The following is a 17,931-nucleotide window of genomic DNA, read 5'->3' as shown; positions in this document are numbered from 1 at the left end:
GGGGACGGGATAGAAAGCCTGGGTTTAGGACGGGAGGGTTAGGGGAACTGGGATGCGGCTTAAAGGTTGGAGGCAGAAATCAAAAGATTGGGTTGAAAGACCAGGTCTAGTAACTCCAGACTGCGAGAGTGGAGGGGGTGCAAGTAGCCAAACTTCTAAATGCCGGGGTGAAGCACACTTTGAACACCTGGATCAGGAGGAGCTAATATATCAGCCACCTAAGTCCAAGTTTGAGTCACCCAAATCCAGGTGAAGAACCGAGGAGAAATGGAAGAGTTCATCCTACCGCCTCACCTTCCTCCACCTGTACTGAATTTCCTGTGGCTGGCTGGGGTCCCCTCTTCTTGGTCCTGAAGCTGATTCTGGGACCTCCCGCAGGGTGAAAGTCATGGAGCTGCAGCTGACATCCTCTGAGCTCCACTTCCAGCCACAGCAGGAGCTGATGCTAGAAATCATCAACGCCTCCTTGGGGCTGCGCTTCCGGAGACAGCTTGTCTACTGGTTCTTGTGAGGATGGGCAGGCACCCTCAGGGGAGTGCGGGGGAGTCCGGAGGGGCTAGTGGTGACCCCTTAGCTTTTCTGAGTCTGTTTTCCGTCTGTACAATAATGGCAATCCTGCCAACTTCGTGGCGCCCGGTGGGCTGCCTGGTACACTGCAGAAGTGAAGTCTTAAGAGGTGTCACGATGGGTGGGGGTTCAGATGCCTCATGTTCGAGGGCGGGGGTAGTGAAGACTCAGCCAAGCCTCACACTTGAGCACCCCTACCCCTCGGCAGCTATGATGGAGGCTATATCAATGCATCCGCCGAGGGCGTGTCCATTCACACCGGTCTGCAGCTCTCCCGGGATCCCGCCGGCCGGATCAAAGTGTCCAACGTCTCCTGCCAAGCTTCCGTCTCCAGGATGCACGCGGCCTTTGGGGGAACCTTCAAGTAAGCCAATCCCAGGCCCAACCCTAGTGTCACGCAGAGTGCCCGGCCTTGGGAGCTCAAGGATAGGGGTCTGGCCTTGGCGCCCACCTCTGGCTGGATGGCCTTGGGCGGTCCCTGAGGTCCCTGCTGCAGTCTCCACCCTGTATGATGGAGAAGATAATATAAAGAAGATAATATAACCCATTTACAAGATGCTATAAGGGATAATATAACCCATCTGTGTTAACAGATGTAATATTTATGCATTTTCCACTTACGGTAACACAGTATTAGCAGTTCCTGGCATATAAGTGAAGAGACACTTAGGTAAGGGCAACTGTGAGGATTAGTGTGTACAGGTGGGTGTGCAATGGATTCTTAATAATTGGTAATTCTTTTTTTTTTTTAAAGATTCATTTATTTATGCATACTGAACTGGGGTACAGCCAGAGGTGTAGGGGCAGTGAGAGGCTTCACCAGAGAAAGCGCTAGGAGCAGAACAGGCAGATCAACAGATCCCCTGACCGCTGAGGGGAGCAGCGGGCAGGCCAGGAGAGGTCTGCCGCGCCCTGTGGGTCAGCTCCGGGGCAAGGATGGAACTTGCACTGTAGCGGCTGCGGCCAGCTTGCAGTGCTGCGTCCTAACCGGTTGCACCACCAGGGAGGGCCAATAATTGGTAATTCTTCTACCAATACCAAAAGTAACATGGTTCCTGATTTTGGGTCAAGAAGAGGGGATCTGAGGGCCCTCCCTGATAGCACAAGTTGAAGAGCAGCACTATGAAGCTAGCTGTAGCCACTTCAGCACAACTTTGATCTCCGGCCAGGGAGGTGACCCACATGGCGCGGCAGACCTCCTGTCTCGCCCACTGCTCCCCTCAGCTGTGTACTTTGTCAATCTACCTGTTCTCCCCACTCAGTCTCTGGTGAATCCTCTCACCCCCATACCTCTGGCCTATACCCCAGTTCTATATGCATAAATACATTTTTAAAAGGGGGGGGCTTTGAGCTGGGAGTCTGGGGAGACTGCCTGGAGAGGAAGCATCTATACCCTGAAAGGGAGTGTCCAGAGCGGGAAGGTCGGGGTGGGAGGGAGGGCATGAGTAGAACTGTGTGTAGGCAGATTCATTCGGCTGCTGGCTGCAGGGGAAGATGAGGAGGTCGGAGAACAGAGCTGGAGGGGGCACGTGGATTGCGTTGTGGAAAACCTCCACTACGGAGCTGCAATCCAGGGGGAAATTAAGGTGTCCCACCATCTCTCTGGTCACTGCAGTCAGTGCTGGACCTGGTCTGGGGCTGGGCAGGGTTCGGGCTCACCCGGCTCCTCTCTTCACAGGAAGGTGTATGAATTCCTCTCCACATTCATCACCTCGGGGATGCGCTTCCTCCTCAACCAGCAGGTGTGGGCAGGGGCAGCTTGGGGGCATTGAGGGCAGGTTTGCCTTTGCTTTTGAAGACCATGACTCGCTCCCCTCTCCCAGATCTGCCCCGTGCTCTACCACGCAGGGACAGTGCTACTTAACTCCCTCCTGGACACTGTGCCTGGTGAGTTGACACTGGTGGGGTGAGGAGCTCTGGGAGATGCCCTGGAGCTGCAGAGGGGTGAGGGGGTGGGGTGCGCAGCCAGCAGGCAGCACCCCAGGGCGGACCCCTCCACAGGCTGGCTGTGGAACAGTCCTGGGCTCACACATGGCTGCTGCCTGCCCTTGGGGTTGCTGTGATGGTTTCCAGGGTGGATGGTCATCCGGGTCAACATGTGCTTCTGCTCTCTGGAGCCCCATTGGCTTCATCACTTAATAGGTGTTCAATTAACATGAATTCCCTTTTCTTAAGCTGTGACTTGGCTAGGGTCGGGCAGAGGTCATTACTCATACACAGGGCATAGGAGGGAAGGAGGAAGTTGGGGGAAACCAACTGGGGGTTTGTTGCTTAATGATGCAATGAATGTAGAAGTAGTAGGATAAAAATAACAATAGCTAATCTTGCTGAGCACTCAGCTGCACAGCAGGCACTAAGTGTTTTCCACACAAGATTAACTAAAGCCTCACCCATATAGTCACCATTTCTTGGATGAGAAACTGAGGCCCAGAGAGGTTAAGCTCCTTGCCCAGCACCACACAGCTTTGAGTGACAGCAGCCCTCTCCACAGTGCGCAGCTCTGTGGACAAGCATGTCGGCATTGACTACTCCCTCCTGAAGGATCCTGTGGCCTCTGCCAGCAACCTGGACATGGACTTCCGGGTGAGCACGCCGGCGGGTGTGTGTGTCACTTCTGCCCTAGCCAGTCTCCCTCCTCTCCCCCTGCATCGCTGGCTCTAGCTTCCCAAGGCTGGGCTGTGGTGAGGACATGCCACTGCTGATCTCGCCTGGGGCTCGGCTTCCAGCGTCTGGCATTTGAGCCTGGTCCATGTTTTCTGGACCCACCGTGCCCACTTCCGCCCATTCCTTGGGAGCTGTTCTCCCCCATGTATCCCTCACTTCCTGCCACAGGGCCTTTGCTCAGGCTCTGCCTTTCCCCATCTTCCCTGAAGAAGTGGGACATGGAACTCTATGTACTTTTCATCTTCTCCCAACCCTGAGTCAGGCACTAACATGCTCATTTTAGGGGTGTGGCGATTTGCTCAGGGGTGACAGCACTTGCTCAAGGCCACACAGCTGGTATGTAGCCATGACCTTTGCTCCTCCCAGTCAGGAGTGCCGTTCCAGAGCACGGACTGGAGCTGGGGTGCCAAATTCAAATCCTGGCTCACCATTTATGGGTTGTGTGACCTGAAGCAAGTGGCTTCACCTTTCTGTGCCTGTTTCCTGCTAATATAGAAATGGAAATAATACAGTCAGAAAACATACCTTACAGGGTTTTGATGTGGATTGAGGAGTTGGCCAATGTCAAGGGTATGGAAGATTTGCTGTGTCATTGCCATTATAGTCATCTTGCTTTCAAGGTCCACTCAAATGTCACCTCCTCCTTGAACCCTCTCCTGAGCCTCCCCTCTCCATCCTGCTGGGCCTGCTCCCTGGCAGCTGCTCTCCTTTCAAGGTCTTTTAAGAACTGTGCTGGCGAGTTCCCCAAGGACCCCCCGCCGGGTCCAATTCCCCACTCCCTCCGGTGCTTAGCATGGGGCCTGGAAACATCTAGGCCAATCTGCCTTGGCCTTGACCCTAACCCCCAACCCCAGGGGGCCTTCTTTCCCCTCTCAGACTCCAACTGGAGCCTGCCCAACCAGGCGGTGGAACCCCAGCTGCAGGAAGAGGAGCGGATGGTGTACGTGGCTTTCTCTGAGTTCTTCTTTGACTCTGCCTTGGAGAGCTACTTCCGGGCGGGGGTCCTGCAGCTATCACTCGTGGGGGACAAGGTATGGCAAGGCCTACTTGTGGGATGGGCAAAGAGGCCTGTGATGGGCTCATGATGACTCAGCCTCTCCCACCCCTCTTGTCCAGGTGCCTCATGACCTGGACATAGTTCTGAGAGCCTCCTTCTTTGGGAGCATTGTCCTACTGGTGAGTATCAGGAGCCGGGTGCATGGCCAGGGTCGGTGGCCACTTGCACACTTAGGAGGGACCGGTGAGGCAGAGGCCATGGAGCAGACAAAAGCCTGGCCACTCACTATGTCAAATTCCTCACCTTGCCTTGCCTGTGATGGGAGCTGCTTCTTCCTGCTCCATCACCTTTGCAAAGCCATGATGATGATGAGAACCCAAGCACAGGGGCTTGGACACGGACCGATATCTTCTTTTCCCTTAGTGGGTGGGGACAGGAGTGGGAGTTGAAGAACTAATTCAGCGGTCATTCAAGGACATAAACATCAGTTCGGCTTTGTAAGTGACAGAGCTGGGACTTGACCCTGGGTTGAATCTTTGTGATTCAAGATCACACTGCCTTCCTTCTGCACTACCCAAGCTCACTCAGGTGTCTGAGCATCAGTGAATTCATGCGTGATAAGCAAGCAGATCAACACCTGGTTCGGGGGTCACTCCGTACACCCTACGGCCCACTTTCCTGCTGTGGCTGCTGGTGTCTCCAGGCTTGACAGCCCATCACCGTCATCAGCATGGCCTTTCCTGCCAGTTCTACAATCAAAAAGCCACAAGGCCTTGGCCTGGTTGTTTGACTTCTTGGTGCCAACGTCTTCAGCTCAGCAATAAGTGAATTATAGCTGCTTCCTAGTTACCATGAGGTTGCAATGGGCTAACACATGTGAAGTGTGCAGTGAAGAGTAAGCCCTTGGTCAGCGTAGGACTCTCCTGGGACTTACACTACCTGTGACGAAACAGTCCAGCCGGATCTGGCACAGTTCATGCAGACTGTCCCCAAGAGTCTAGCGACAGATCCTGAATACCTGTAACTTAGGGAAGCTGAGAGGGGCCATGCCTACAATCTGCCGTTCCTGTTCTGGAGGGCTTGGCAGGCCACCCCGGTCTACGTATTTGCCAGCTGCTGTGCTCCCAGCGGCCATGGCTCTGGCCCTTGACCTGTCCTCCTGGTCTGTCCCCAGAGCCCGGAAGTGATCGACTCCCCGCTGAAGCTGGAGCTGCGGGTCTTGGCCCCACCGCGCTGCACCATCAAGCCCTCGGGCACCACCGTGTCGGTCACTGCCGGCGTCACCATCGCCTTGGTCCCGCCTAACCAGCCCGAGGTCCAGCTGTCCAGCATGACCATGGTGCGGGCACGAGCGTGCGGGCTGCCACGGGTCGGGGAGAAGAGGGCTGTGGGCCCTTGGGATCAGTAACAGCCCCTCCCCACTTACCTGCAGGATTTGCGGCTCAGCGCCAAGATGGCGCTCCGGGGGAAGGCGCTGCGCACGCAGCTGGACCTGCGCAGGTAGGTGGCGGGGTGGGGCGGGGCGGGGCAGGGCGGGGGCGGTGAGCCCGGGACGCAGCTTGCTGGGGCCCATCACACCTGCCTTACTGGAGAGCTAAGACTCAGTCACACCGAAAGGACACTGGAGAGCTGGGCTCTCAACCGTAAAATGTACTTTACGCAAGGGTCACTTGCAAGCATCCCCCTGGCCACCGGGAGGCAGGCAGCACAGGTGTGATGCGATGGCCATACAGCAAGGCGAAATGACAGGCCCACGGTCACACAGCAGAGCGCCCAACGTGGGGTTTGGCAGAGGCTGCAACACACCTTAGCTAGGTGATCTCGAGACAACTCATTGTTTCCTTCCCAACTTCATTTTCTTCCTACGTGGAGGTGAGAGTCACAGCAACTTGGTGGAGCTGAGCTGTGCATTACGGTGGGTGCTAGTCACATGTGACCACGCTTAAATGAACACATTTACCCCTTCCTCGGCGGCATAAGCCTCATTCCTATGGCCCCGGGGAGCTTTGGCCAGGCACGGATGGCCAAAGAGATTGTACACAGCAGTGGTTAAAAATCCACATCCGGGGCCCACCCCGGTGGCGCAGCGGGTTAAAGCACAGCACTGAGAGAAGATAAAGCCACTTCAGCATGAGTTTGATCCCCGCCTGCCCCGGAGGTGACCACATGGCGTGGCAGACCTCTCCTGACCTGCCCGCTGCTCCCCTCAGCAGTGTACTTCCTCGCTCTGCCTGTTCTGCTCCCCACTCTGTCTCTGGTGAATCCTCTCACCGCCCCTGAGCCTCTGGCCTGTACCCTAGTTCTGTGTGCATAAATAAATAATTAAAAAAAAAATTCACATCCCGAAAGTAGGGACTGCCATTTTCCAGCTGTGTGACCTCAGGCAAATGACTTCACCTCCCTGGGTCTCCTTTGCCTCAAATATCAGGTGCATTTTGCAAATCGCCAGAGCTTAGTGGGGTTGTCATGTTAAACATATTTTAAGAATGTTTAACCTCATAGACATGGTTAGCATCTGTCAGTTTTCTTAGAAGTTAGCAGGCAGGGCCCTCCCTGGTGGCCAGTGGGTTAAAGTGCAGCACGCTGAAGCCAGCTCTTGCCAGGGAGCTGACCCACATGGCACAGCAGACCTCTGAGGGCAGCGCTGCTCCCCTCAGCAAAGTGTTTCAATGTGCATGTTCTGCTATCCCGTCTCTGGCGAATCCTCCCACCCCTTGCACCTCTGGCCTGTACCCTGGTTTTATATGCATAAATAAGTCTTGCAAAAAAAAAAAAAAAAGGTGATTAACATTAACAGGGGATTAACTCAGGAGCCTCCTAAGGGTAGGTCAGGGTGGGCCAAGAAGAGGAGCTTCCAGATATTTCTGTCTCCCACAGGTTCCGAATCTACTCAAACCAGTCTGCGCTGGAGTCTTTGGCAGTGAGTGGGAGCAGCGGGTGGGTGGACCAAGGAGGCTCGGTGGGCAGCCAAGCCACCCCTACTCACTGCCCTGGCTTCTTCCTCCTACCTCCCTCTCAGCTGATCCCGCTGCAGACCCCTCTGAAGACCATGCTGCAGATTGGGGTGATGCCCATGATTAATGGTAGGGCTGGGGTTGTGAGGAGGGAGGAGGAACGGAGAGGTGAACTGTGTGGGCCCAGGCTGAGCTGGCTGTTTCCACCCACAGAGCGGACCTGGCGTGGGGTGCAGATCCCGCTACCTGAGGGGATCAACTTTGTGCGTGAGGTGGTGACAAACCATGCAGTGAGTAAGCCTGACAGGCAGGAGGGCAGCCTGCCCGCCCTCCAGAGCTCTCCTGTGCCCTGCATGATCTGAACCTAGCACCTGTCAGCCCCCACTCCCCAACCCCATTTCAGTCTTACATCATCCTTGTGGCCCCATCCTTAGTACACACTTTCCTGATTCCACTCCCAGAGGCTGCTAATCTCTCACCTCATAGTGAAGAGAGCACCTCCTTCAGGAAGCCCTCCTTGATCCCTCGGGCCATGTTCCTGCAGCCTGTTTTTCAGTTCCTGCAGCCTGTTTTACCCTTCACACACATAAAAACCACTTAGTTGTGCCACTTCTCCACTCGAGCCTGAGAACCCTTGAGACCAAGGACTTGGCCTCTATAACTAAACTCTGGCCTCAGTAATGGAATGGATACTTCCCCTTTCTGCCCCACTGCACAGGGCTTCCTCACCATCGGGGCTGATCTTCAGTTTGCAAAAGGGCTGCGAGAGGTTATTGAGAAGAACCGGCCTGCTGAGACCCAAGCCCCATCCAGTGCTCCGGCGCCCCCCACGGCAGTGGTCTGAGCCCCCTACCTCCACTCTGGCAGCTGCATTCAGGACTCCGATGCCTCAGTCCCCTACAGCCTAGTGTCCTCCCTAACCCCCAGTGCCACAGAGAAGACAGGGTTTTAAGCTGTACCCAATTTAATTCCATGATCACAGTCAGTCCATCAATTACAGTCCAGCATCTCCCTCCAGTGGGCTGTCCTGAGCTCTGTTGTTTCTGGGGTGGGATCAGTGCATTCTAAAAGCAGGGGGGCAGCCAGGCCCCACCCCAATCAGGGATAAAGTGCTGTCTGGAAGAGGCACTGGGGCCCCGTCTGGGATCCACAGGGCTTTGGAGGGGGGCAGGGGCCTGTCCTGCAGGGGTGTTTTGCATAAAGGAGGACCTCCTTTCTAGCAGGAGAGGCTGAGGGGCTGGATCAGGCGTGAGAGCTGGGCCTGAGGTCTTCAGTACGGCTGCTTATTCAGGAAGCGGGAGAACATGGTGAGAGCAGCCTGAGGTTTGTCCGTGGGGACCATGTGTCCAGCGCCCTGGACAGAGGAGCAAAACTTTGTGAGAGTCTGGCCCCAGCAGGTAACTCCCTATACCCCTGGCCCTTCACACTTCCCTCGTCCCACTGGAGCCCTCTAGCCAGTGGCCTTCCTCCCCTCTCTCCCCACCCCCAGCCCTCTAGGCTTCCCATCACCCCCATAAAACTTGCTCTTACAGAGCCAGGTGGTAGCTCAGCCCACAAGGAAGCCAGGAGTTAAAGGCTGGCTGCATCCTACCCACTGGCCCCAGCTGGCCTCACCCGGCCAGGGCCTACCTTGATGGTGAGGAAGGCGATGTGGGAGAACTCTTTCACAAAGCCAGCAATCTGCTCCCCGCTGTCCCCATAGTTCACCAACCAGGGCCGGCGTTGCACCTCAACCTGCCCCACCAGCAAGATTGAGCAGCCTGCCGCTGCCCCATCCCCCATCCTGGGGGCCGGGAGCTCCCCCAGACCAGCCCCTCTGTCCTCCAGATCCACGCTGCCAGGCACAGCCACCCTGACCCACACCGGCCTCGCCCGGGCGCCTGGACCCCGCCTCACCTTCTGGTTGAGGGAGTCCACAAACCACTCATCCCCCATGAAATTGCAGGCCATGTCCACATCTCCGTTGTATAGCAGGATCCGGTATTTCTAGAGTGGGAGGGGGGAAGGTTCTGGAAGGGGCCCAGTCCACAGCCCAGTTCAAGCCCTGCCCTCAGGGAATTCAAGGGTTCGGGTAAATTGCATGAACCAGGAAACACTCTTGTGCTCCGACCGCTCCCACAAGTCCGGGGTGCTGCCTGCGCTTTCCCTCTTGAGGGGAGATGCTGTTGGTTATCCCGTTTCAGGGACAGGGCGTCTCCTTGCCTTGGATCACACCGTGAGGAAAAGCACTCGCACCGGGCGATCTGACCTCAGAGCCCAGGCTCTGACCACGCTGCTCTCTGGAGCCTCCGCTGGCCCGTTTCTGACAGGACCCTGCTAGCTCCTTGGGTGATGGGACCCCTCAGCCTCCCACAGCAGAGTTCAGATCCTGACTCTGCCGCCTCATGACCTCTCCAGGGCCCCCCGCGTGCCAGGCTGCCGCGGGGTCCCGGGTTTGCTCACCTGCGTGCTGAGCAGCTTGAGGTACTGGGAGTCCATGCTTTGATAAAGGCGGCGGTACTGTAAATTCACCAGGAAGCTGAGGGGGGCAGGTGGGAGGCCCCGGGAGGACCAGGCAAGGGGAGGAAAAGAAGCCAACCGATCAGATCCCCTGTCCTTCCCAGGCTCCAGCCTAGGAGCCAACAGGCTGACGATCAGTCCCCTCTTTGGGCACAAGACCACCCCGCGGAGTTAGTGGGGGAGGGGGAGCAGGCTTGGGGTTGGCTGGAACTTGGAGGTTTCAACCCACCCCCATTTAGAAACACTTAGACACTCTGGTTGTTACAGTGGCTGGAATGCAACTAGCCTGGAGTGCGCTGGGGCCAGCAGGTGTGCCAGCCACAGCATGTGACACAGGGCGGGGGCTGGCACTGACCAGTCATCAGAGCTGACTTGCTGGGCCAGCACCCCGCCCCTGGACTTAAGGGCTCACGTAAGGAGTCTCTCACTCAGGAGAGCCAGGGAGGTACTGGAGTAGTGTGGGAGCAGGTGGGGCTGGGGGTGTCAATTTACTAAAAGGCCATGAAAGTCACTGCCCTTTTCACCAACCGTGTGGTCACGTGACCATGAACTGACGGACCTCGATCAGCCCCAGGCTGTGGAACATCTGTGTTTCCTGTCACCCCTGTGTGCCCTCACTGAGAAACCCTGGCCAGAGGGCCCCAGGGACCTTCGGGTGCACACTGGCCCCAGCCACCCCCCACACCCCAGAACCTCACTTGCACATGTCCCAGCGGGGCAGCTGCTCAGGGATGTGGAGGGCCTTCCTCACGTAGGGGTTGTTGAGGTAGGTGGAAGCGGCTGTGGTGTTGGTGCAGGGGGGGTCCATGCGCACCTTCTCTCCAGAACGCAGCAGGACCTGGGGGCAGACAGTGGGTCAGGGTCTTCACTGCCCTGACTGCCCCACCATGGGAGCAGGCCCGGGCCCCTGCGCACCTGATGTATCTTCCGCTTGAGTGGCAGGCGGGTGAAGATGTTGCCCAGATCCTGGATCACGACGGTGCCCTTCTCAAAGCTGCAATCAAGGGGGCGCGGGGTGGGCGGCCGAGCCTCCGGGCGGGCCTGCAGCGGCCCCGGGGACCCAGGGCAGGACCTACCTCGAGTCACCAGGCACACCCCCTGCACACGGGGCGTAGAGGTTGTAGATGTTGAGGCCAGAGTTGCCCACGATGCGGGACACTTCCTGAAGCTGCAACGACACGCCCAGGCGCCCGCATTACGGTAGCCTGGCCTCCGCACCCGGCCGATTTGCCACGAGATTCACACTCTCGGCTTCGCCTTTTGTCATCATCCCCAAACCCAATTTCCCCAAGCAGGGAGACTGCGGCTGGGCGGAAGGCGTCTGCCAGACCTGCGTCTAAATCCTAACGCCACTGTTTCCTAGCACTGTGGCTTCGGCATTCCGGCCTCAGTTTCCTCACTTGGCCTGCGTGGGCAATACCATCTCCCTTGGAGGAGAACCTTGAGGTTGATCTATGTGGGCAGAGGTCAGTGGGGTGCCTGGTACAAGGGGTGTTTGAGAATGTGAAATCCTGTCCTAAGAGTTGCCCAGAAAGTCACAGAAGCGGCGGTGGGGACGCCATAAACATGTGTCCCGGGGACACCATACTGGAAAGTGCGGGGGAGGACATCAGTGGGGATGCAGAGGGTACTCAGGGCTGGGGGTGTCAGGGCTGGCGCATGGTGGGGGCAGAACCTCACATTGGTCACACACTCTGGGTCTTTGTTGTCATAGAAGTTACACTTGTTTTGGGAGCAGCAGTGGTTCTGGAGGGAAGACCAGAGCCTGTAGGAGGTCAGAATGAAAGTGCTTAGGCCCACGGTGGATGGAGAGACCCCACCTGCGCCCTCACCTCCCATCAGGACTTGACCCCAGGGGCTGGGGAAAGGTGTCACAGCAGCTAGAAGCCAAGCCCACTGCCCTACTCCCTCAGTCCTCATCTCTGTCCCTCAGCCTTTCAGCACCAAACCTTTCCAGCGACCCCAGCCCCCACCTTCTCCTAAACCAGGAGCTTGAGGACAGGTCTGACCGGCCCACTATGGAGATCGCCCAGCTGCCCCCTCCCATACCTGTTCCCCAGAAGACCATGGTAGTAGGCGAAGTAGACCAGGGAGTTGTCGTTCTGCTCATAGGAAGAGAGTCCATTGCCCACAGCCAGTCCCTGTGAAATACCCACGGTGTTCAGCTCATCCAGAAGGTGAGAAGGAGCCTCCCCTGACTTACACCCAGACCTTCAGCAATCTGGAAGTTGAAATCCAGGGTGGTTTGTAGGGGTGGAGAGGTGGTGGAGGCCACTCAACATAAGAACACAGTTGGCAATTGACAGGCGAGCTTCCTGCCACTGGAAGCACATAAATAGACAGACCAGCTAGTGGCAGGGAGGTTATGAAGATGGGGGGTCGGGGGGGGAGCCCCGCTTGAGCTTGATGACCACAAGGCTGAAGCCACAAGTTGCCCCCCTTCCCTGCTGCCACGGTCCTGCACCTGAAGGTTCATGCTGGGGTCCTCCATGACCAACACAGCCAGGGTGGGGATATAGATGCCGGCATAGCTCTCTCCAGTCAGGAAAAGCTCATTGTCCTTGTACTCGGGGAAGAGGCGGAAGAAATCTTGAAGGGCCTCAAAATTGCTCTGGGCAACCTGGGTTCAGCAGGATGAAAAGAATGAGGAGACCGTGGCATTTGAGCTGGAAAGAATCCCAGCGATAATGACACCAACCCACCCTGTTGGCACAAGCGGAAGTGACTTGGCCAAGACCACAACATGTAGCACGGAACAGTCAAACACGGACTCCAGCGCAGGCCCTTTCTCAGCACTGTGCCAGCTCTACAGAGCTGGGGAGGGTGGGGCATGTGGGCTGACACCAGGCTCACCTCAGTGTCATTGGTCGCGTAAAACTTGTCACTGGAGTAGGAGAAGCCTACCCCGGCCGGGGACTCAAGGTACAGCACGTTGGCAATCTGGAGTGGAGGAGGCAAAGAGCTGAAGAGGGCCCCCCACCTCAGTGCCCAGACACCCTACAGGACCCACAGCCCTGGCCATACCAGGTTCCAAGAATAGGGGTTGTACTCCAGGGTGACACCGTCTGGCTGGATCTGGGGAGGAAAGAGAAGGCTCAGTAAGTCCCCAGAGCCACCAGGACGGCGGGAAAGGACCACAGTGCTGGGTAATTTCCACAGGGCTAAACTCCTGAGAGGCAGGCGGTGGAGCAGAAGGTCCAGACGAAAAGCCTGAGGTCCAGGAAAACTACACGCACAAGGTCCTTCCTTGTCTCCCTGCGCCCGGGCCTCGGCCTTGGAAGCAGCCTCGCGCAGCTCTCTGGGGCCAGGAGGAATGAGCCGCTTTCCACTCACCAGGAAGGGCCCGTGCTCTGTGAGGAAGCCGTCCAGGGAGCTGCAGCCCGGGCCTCCGTTCAGCCAGAGCACCAAAGGGCTCTTCTGGGGATCCTGCTGGGACTCCACAAACCTGCCGAGGGAGTCAGGGCAGAGTGGGTGCCAGTGGGGGGCTCCCCGTTCTCAGGATCCCCTAAGGGGACTTCACACACGTCTCCCCTGGTGGACATCGTCTCCACCCCACTCCGCCCCAGGGGCCCCCAACTCCGCTGCGGACCAGTAGTGGAGGCGCTTGGAGCCGGAGCCTTTGAGGTAGCCGGAGTACTGGCGGAAAGCGGGCTGCTTGGCCAGCCCGGGCAGGCACTGGATCTCGTCCTGGTCAGGGGCTGCCTGGCCTCGGGGCGCCCACGACAGGAGCAGCAGCAGCAGCAGGCAGGGCGGCGACAGTGCGGCTCGGACCATCTGCGGAAGGAAGCGGCGGTTGCTGTTTACGCGCTCCCTAGCTCCTCCGCGCCTGGGTGCAGCGGCCCGGGGTGCAGCGGCCCGGGGTGCAGCTGCGGGCGGCCGGGCGAGGGGAGCCCAGGCCCGCGACCCCATCCTCCGAGCCTCCTCCGCAGCCGGGGCTCCGGGATCCCTTCCAGCTTCCAGAGCGTCCTCACCTCTGCTCCCCCAACGTCCTTGCTCTCCAGGAGGCGCCGGGCGACTGGAAGTCATGTGTACTCGGAGTCACGTGTATCCCGACATCACGTGACAGTCGCGCTCCAGGTCCCTTTCAGACCGCAGCCTGCCGGGTGGGGAGGGCGGGGAGGGGCCCGGCCGGTGGCGTCCCGGGCGCCTGCGATCAGATGGCCGGTGTGGCCGCCAGCTGTCCCCGGGGCGCAGTTCTAGGCGGGCAGGCTGAGCCCGCGGCGCTAGGACCCCCGGGCAGAGCGCGGGGAGGGGCGAGGGCGGGAGGAATCCCTTGCAGGGTGCCGGCGCGGTTGCCATCCGAGGCCGCCGCCCAAAATAGTCCCCGGCTCCGCTGGCCTGTCTCACGGCCGGAGATGGCTGCGGTCTTCCACCCCGTGGAACTGGGTGCGCCCTGGGGTCCTGCGAGCCCCGAGCCCCCTCCCACCCGCTTCCACAGCGTGCACGGCGCCAACATCCGCGTGGATCCCTCCGGGACGCGGGCCACCCGTGTCGAGAGCTTCGCCCACGGCGTGTGCTTCAGTCGCGAGCCGCTGGCCCCGGGCCAGGTATTCTTGGTCGAGATCGAAGAAAAAGAGCTGGGCTGGTGCGGACACCTGCGCCTAGGCCTGACTGCCCTTGACCCCGCCGGTCTGGCCGCGGTGCCCGAGTTCTCGATGCCCGACCTGGTCAGTCTTGGCCACACCTGGGTCTTCGCCATCACTCGCCATCATAACCGCGTGCCCCGGGAGGGCAGCCCAGAGGCGGCGACCGCGGCCCCCAAACGCCCCCCAACCCTCCTGCTGGAGCCCTATCTGTGCATCGAGCAGTTTCGCATTCCCCGCGATCGCCTGGTGGGCCGCAGCCGGCCAGGCCTCTACAGCCACCTGCTGGACCAGCTGTATGAGCTGAACGTGCTGCCTCCCACCGCGCGCCGCAGCCGCCTGGGTGTTCTCTTCTGCCCCCGCCCAGATGGCACGGCAGACATGCACATCGTCATCAACGGCGAGGACATGGGCCCAAGCGCCAGGGGGTTGCCGGCCACCCAGCCCCTGTACGCAGTGGTGGACGTGTTTGCCTCCACCAAGAGCGTGCGCCTGGTGCAGCTGGAGTATGGCTGTAGGTATCCGCCCTGGCCCAGCCTGGGGAAAAGACACCTGCTAGAAGAACGTCCTAGCCCCTGCCCAGGCCTTACTCAGCCCCTCGTTAGTTTAGAAGTTGGGGACTCTAAGTTCAGCCTTTGCTTGTGACCTCGGCCAAGTCATCCCCTGGTTCTGGGCCTCAGTTTACCCATTCTAGATGTCATTGATTAAGGTGCCCCGCAAGTTCCCTTGTAGCTTTGACAATATTTCCTGCAGTAACCAAGAGCAGGGATACCGGGCTGATTGGCCTCTTAAGAACTGGGTGTGCTTTTATTAGCCAAACGCATAGATTTGCACGCCCATTCAAAGGCAGCATGGACATTAGATGGAGAGCTTCTTAAGCCTGACGTCTCATTCAGTGTAGCCCACTTAAGCTCTTTATTTGTATCTCTGATCACAGATTATGAATTACGTGAACCTGCCCTGTGTCAGGCCTGGAGACGACCAGCTAAAGCAGCCCCTACCATTGCCCCAGAACCTGCTGAGTGAGGGGAAAGGGAGCGAGCTGAGTGTTGCAATAGAAACAGATGTGTTGTGAAAGAGGCACTTATCTCAGCCATATGACTGGCATGTGAAGTAGGGTGGGGCTGGAGAGCAGAAGGTACTCGCCCAAGTGGACCCAAAGGGGAGACCTAGGCCCCGGCCCCAGCCTCCAGCTCAGCCTGCCCTTGCTGGCCTTCTTTCCACAGTGCCGTGCCTGCAGACTCTGTGCCGCCTAGTGATCCAGAGGAGTGTGGTGCACCGCTTGGCCATTGATGGGCTGCACCTGCCTAAAGGACTCAAGGATTTCTGCAAGTATGAGTAGAGACATGTGGCTGTGCCTGAGCAGGATCCCAGGAGCGCGGCCCAGCCCCCATGCTGTGCCTGGTCGGAAGTTGGACACACTCTGTCAGCCAGGACCAGAAATAAACACAGTCAATGCTGACATGTATAATATCGGAGGGTCTCCTTGCCCCTCGAGTCTTAGGGGGACTCTTAGAATCACTGTGCGTTGGGCCCTCCCTAGTGGTGCAGTGGGTTAGGAAGCAGCACTGCAAGCTGGCTGCAGCTACCTCGGTGCAGCTGTTCGATCCCCGGCTCCGGAGGTGATCTACATGGCGCAGCAGACCTCTCCGGTCTCCCCGCTGCTCCCCTCAGCAGTGGACTTCATTGATCTGCCTGTTCTGCTCCCCACTCTGTCTCTGGTGCGCCACGCATCAGACATCAGTCAGCCCAGTGCTTCCAAGCCAGTCTGAGCATCATTATCTAGGACAGAAAGAATGTGCCGAATCTCCAGAGATTCTCACTTGATTTGCTAGAGGGTTAAGCTCTTTCTACCCCCCTGAAAACGCCTGTGGAGATTCTAGAATACAGCTAGATTTAAGAAACATTTCCTTAGAGTTCTCAGCTTTGACAGGTATTAAAAACACTTGAGGAATGTGGATAAAGACTGATATGGGTCTGACTCTGGGATTCTGGTTTAATTAGCATGGGATGAGGTGGGGCATTCCCTGGGATTTCTAAAAGCTCCCAAGAGATGCTAAGGTGCAGTCTGGTCTGAGAATCAGTGCCTGAGACCAATGTTTTCTCTTCTTGGATGAGAAACTGATGCCCAGAGATGGAAGTGTGCGAGTGAATGAACGGGGTGCAGAGTATTCCTTACATGTTACAGGCACAAAGCTTTCGATTCCTTTATTGGTATCTCCCATTAGGTGCCATTTTACCCTCATGACTCCGGAGGTAGTGGGCAGCCATCACCCCCATGAGGGCTTGTCCAAGGTAAAGGCAAGAACCTAGAACCCCAGTTTCCAGTCCAGCTCTTTGTCCTGCCCCATCCCATTGTCATATACAGGTCCTAGAATGAACAGGACAGTGCTGTCAAGTAGGTTCCAGGTGTAAAGAAGAGGGACTATGAGGTGACATTCTAGAAGAGTGGAGAGCAAAGCACAGGGGCAGAAGACTATTCCCTCACAAACGGGGGCCAGGGGGCAGCCATGTCCTACTTCATGGCTCCACAAACTCATCCAGCTCTTGTTCCTTCCAGTCAAGGTGAGGAAGGGGCTCCTGGAAGTGGGGTCTAGGGTGGTGGTATAACCTCGCCTGAGGAGCTTACTTCTTAGCTCTGGGGAAGTAGAGGTTTTGCTGGGTATTTTGGGGGGCGGGGAGGCTTGCCCTGGAGTCGGTTCCCAGAGGCGAAAAGTCCTTCCAAAATTCCTGATAGCTACCCACTTGCTTACTCACTCACTCCACAAACATCTACCACCTACTCAGTGTTGGGGGTTGGGGTGGTGTGGGTATGAGTAAGACTTAGTTTCCAACCGCTAGACAACCCCCTTGGGGTGATCTGTCCCTATGCTCTGTTCCTATGCCCTGCCCCTCAGGGCCACCTCCTGCAAGAGACCAAGAATAACATTCCATCTCATTCCTGTCTCTGCAGGTGGGGCCGCTTCTCCAGGCTCGTCCCTTGGCCTCTATAGTCCTGGAGAGCCAGTGGCCTCTGGCGGACTAGGCCCCCTGAGCCAGAAAGCTGAGCAGGTGGCCTCTGTTACCCAGGCCTGGGGCCCGACCATGGCAGTGCCAGAAGCCAGGGGCCGCCCTGGGGGGGCTAGCTGGGAGACACTGCAGCAGGAGGAGTACGGCCGATACTGCCACAAATTCCCCAACGCGAGGCAGCCGGAGAGCTTGGGCTGGGAGGAAGGCTGCTCCAGAGGCAGAACGCCCCACCTGGGTGGCCCCAGCAGGCCTGGGCCCCTGCTGCTGTATGGGCTGTCACCAGGGGGCCTGCCGGTGCCCTGTGAGGCAGGGGGGAAGGAGGCCAGCTCCCAACCTGACATCTGCATCCTAACCCTGGCCATGATGATCGCTGGCATCCCCACCGTGCCCGTCCCGGGCCTGCGGGAAGAGGACCTGATCCGGGCAGCTCAAGCTTTCATGATGGCCCATCCGGAGCCAGAGGGGGCTGTGGAGGGGGCGCAGTGGGAGCAGGAGCATGCACACAAAGCCTCTGGGCAGATGCCCCTAGTGAGGCCCAGGAGGGGCGAGCCTCCCGGCTCCTGCTTGTAGCTGGATGAAATAGCACCAGACACGTAGGGTGGCTTCTCTGTATGGTTTTTGGATAGGGTTGGGGGTGCTTGTGGCAGGGAGGGGACAG

The 17,931-nt window shown here is 58.0% G+C and overlaps 4 protein-coding genes across 5 annotated transcripts in view; 3 read left to right on the top strand and 1 right to left on the bottom strand.

The window, feature by feature from the left end:
* Positions 1-8,194, top strand: part of PLTP (phospholipid transfer protein) — an 8,765-nt gene extending 571 nt beyond the window's left edge. Inside the window, exons 2-14 of the mRNA XM_004687431.1 lie at positions 379-507; positions 776-931; positions 2,246-2,309; positions 2,391-2,454; positions 3,059-3,150; positions 4,086-4,262; positions 4,348-4,407; positions 5,403-5,567; positions 5,661-5,728; positions 7,106-7,148; positions 7,248-7,311; positions 7,396-7,472; positions 7,901-8,194. Coding sequence (XP_004687488.1) covers positions 389-507; positions 776-931; positions 2,246-2,309; positions 2,391-2,454; positions 3,059-3,150; positions 4,086-4,262; positions 4,348-4,407; positions 5,403-5,567; positions 5,661-5,728; positions 7,106-7,148; positions 7,248-7,311; positions 7,396-7,472; positions 7,901-8,026 — 1,275 coding nt within the window. The 5' untranslated portion in view covers positions 379-388 and the 3' untranslated portion in view covers positions 8,027-8,194. The remainder of the gene's footprint in view (positions 1-378; positions 508-775; positions 932-2,245; positions 2,310-2,390; positions 2,455-3,058; positions 3,151-4,085; positions 4,263-4,347; positions 4,408-5,402; positions 5,568-5,660; positions 5,729-7,105; positions 7,149-7,247; positions 7,312-7,395; positions 7,473-7,900) is intronic.
* On the bottom strand, positions 8,027-13,745 carry CTSA (cathepsin A). Its single transcript, XM_004687430.2, is given in 16 exon segments — positions 8,027-8,536; positions 8,812-8,916; positions 9,079-9,168; positions 9,625-9,700; positions 10,380-10,519; positions 10,597-10,675; positions 10,758-10,849; positions 11,362-11,446; positions 11,731-11,822; positions 12,146-12,301; positions 12,535-12,621; positions 12,706-12,756; positions 13,015-13,126; positions 13,271-13,455; positions 13,653-13,664; positions 13,666-13,745. Coding segments are annotated over 16 exon segments (1,488 nt in total). The 5' UTR covers positions 13,708-13,745; the 3' UTR covers positions 8,027-8,452.
* Positions 13,746-13,804: 59 nt separating this feature from the next.
* Positions 13,805-15,726, top strand: NEURL2 (neuralized E3 ubiquitin protein ligase 2). 2 transcript variants are annotated; one of them, XR_001145703.1, is made up of 3 exons: positions 13,805-14,778; positions 15,202-15,402; positions 15,491-15,567. XR_001145703.1 is itself a non-coding variant. In XM_004687429.2 (2 exons), exons 1-2 carry the CDS (start codon positions 13,839-13,841, stop codon positions 15,604-15,606), a joined length of 1,056 nt encoding a protein of 351 aa, XP_004687486.2. In that variant the 5' UTR covers positions 13,805-13,838; the 3' UTR covers positions 15,607-15,726. The 2 variants fall into 2 exon arrangements, 1 of the variants encoding a protein (XP_004687486.2); XM_004687429.2 differs by lacking the exon at positions 15,202-15,402 and having other exon boundaries at positions 15,491-15,726.
* A 1,045-nt stretch (positions 15,727-16,771) lies between these two features.
* Positions 16,772-17,869, top strand: SPATA25 (spermatogenesis associated 25). The gene is made up of 2 exons (XM_004687428.1): positions 16,772-16,829; positions 17,218-17,869. The coding sequence occupies exons 1-2, from the start codon at positions 16,775-16,777 to the stop codon at positions 17,841-17,843; spliced, it is 681 nt and encodes a 226-aa protein (XP_004687485.1). The 5' UTR covers positions 16,772-16,774; the 3' UTR covers positions 17,844-17,869.
* The last annotated feature ends 62 nt before the right edge of the window (positions 17,870-17,931 follow it).

Source organism: Condylura cristata, unplaced genomic scaffold, assembly GCF_000260355.1.
Source record: "Condylura cristata isolate star-nosed mole 26May11 unplaced genomic scaffold, ConCri1.0 scaffold00022, whole genome shotgun sequence".
Taxonomy (NCBI): domain Eukaryota; kingdom Metazoa; phylum Chordata; class Mammalia; order Eulipotyphla; family Talpidae; genus Condylura; species Condylura cristata.
The sequence above is the reverse complement of the archived record's forward strand: the minus strand, read 5'-3'. Positions and strand labels throughout refer to the sequence as shown.

Excerpts from the sequence above, each read along its gene's own strand:
- SPATA25 (XM_004687428.1), top strand. The coding sequence starts at position 16,775 with ATGTCCTACTTCATGGCTCCACAAACTCATCCAGCTCTTGTTCCTTCC. Across the intron at positions 16,830-17,217 it reads TCTTGTTCCTTCCAGTCAAG|GTGGGGCCGCTTCTCCAGGC; the intron begins GTGAGGAAGGGG and ends CTGTCTCTGCAG.
- NEURL2 (XM_004687429.2), top strand. The coding sequence starts at position 13,839 with ATGGCCGGTGTGGCCGCCAGCTGTCCCCGGGGCGCAGTTCTAGGCGGG. Across the intron at positions 14,779-15,490 it reads GGTGCAGCTGGAGTATGGCT|TGCCGTGCCTGCAGACTCTG; the intron begins GTAGGTATCCGC and ends TTCTTTCCACAG.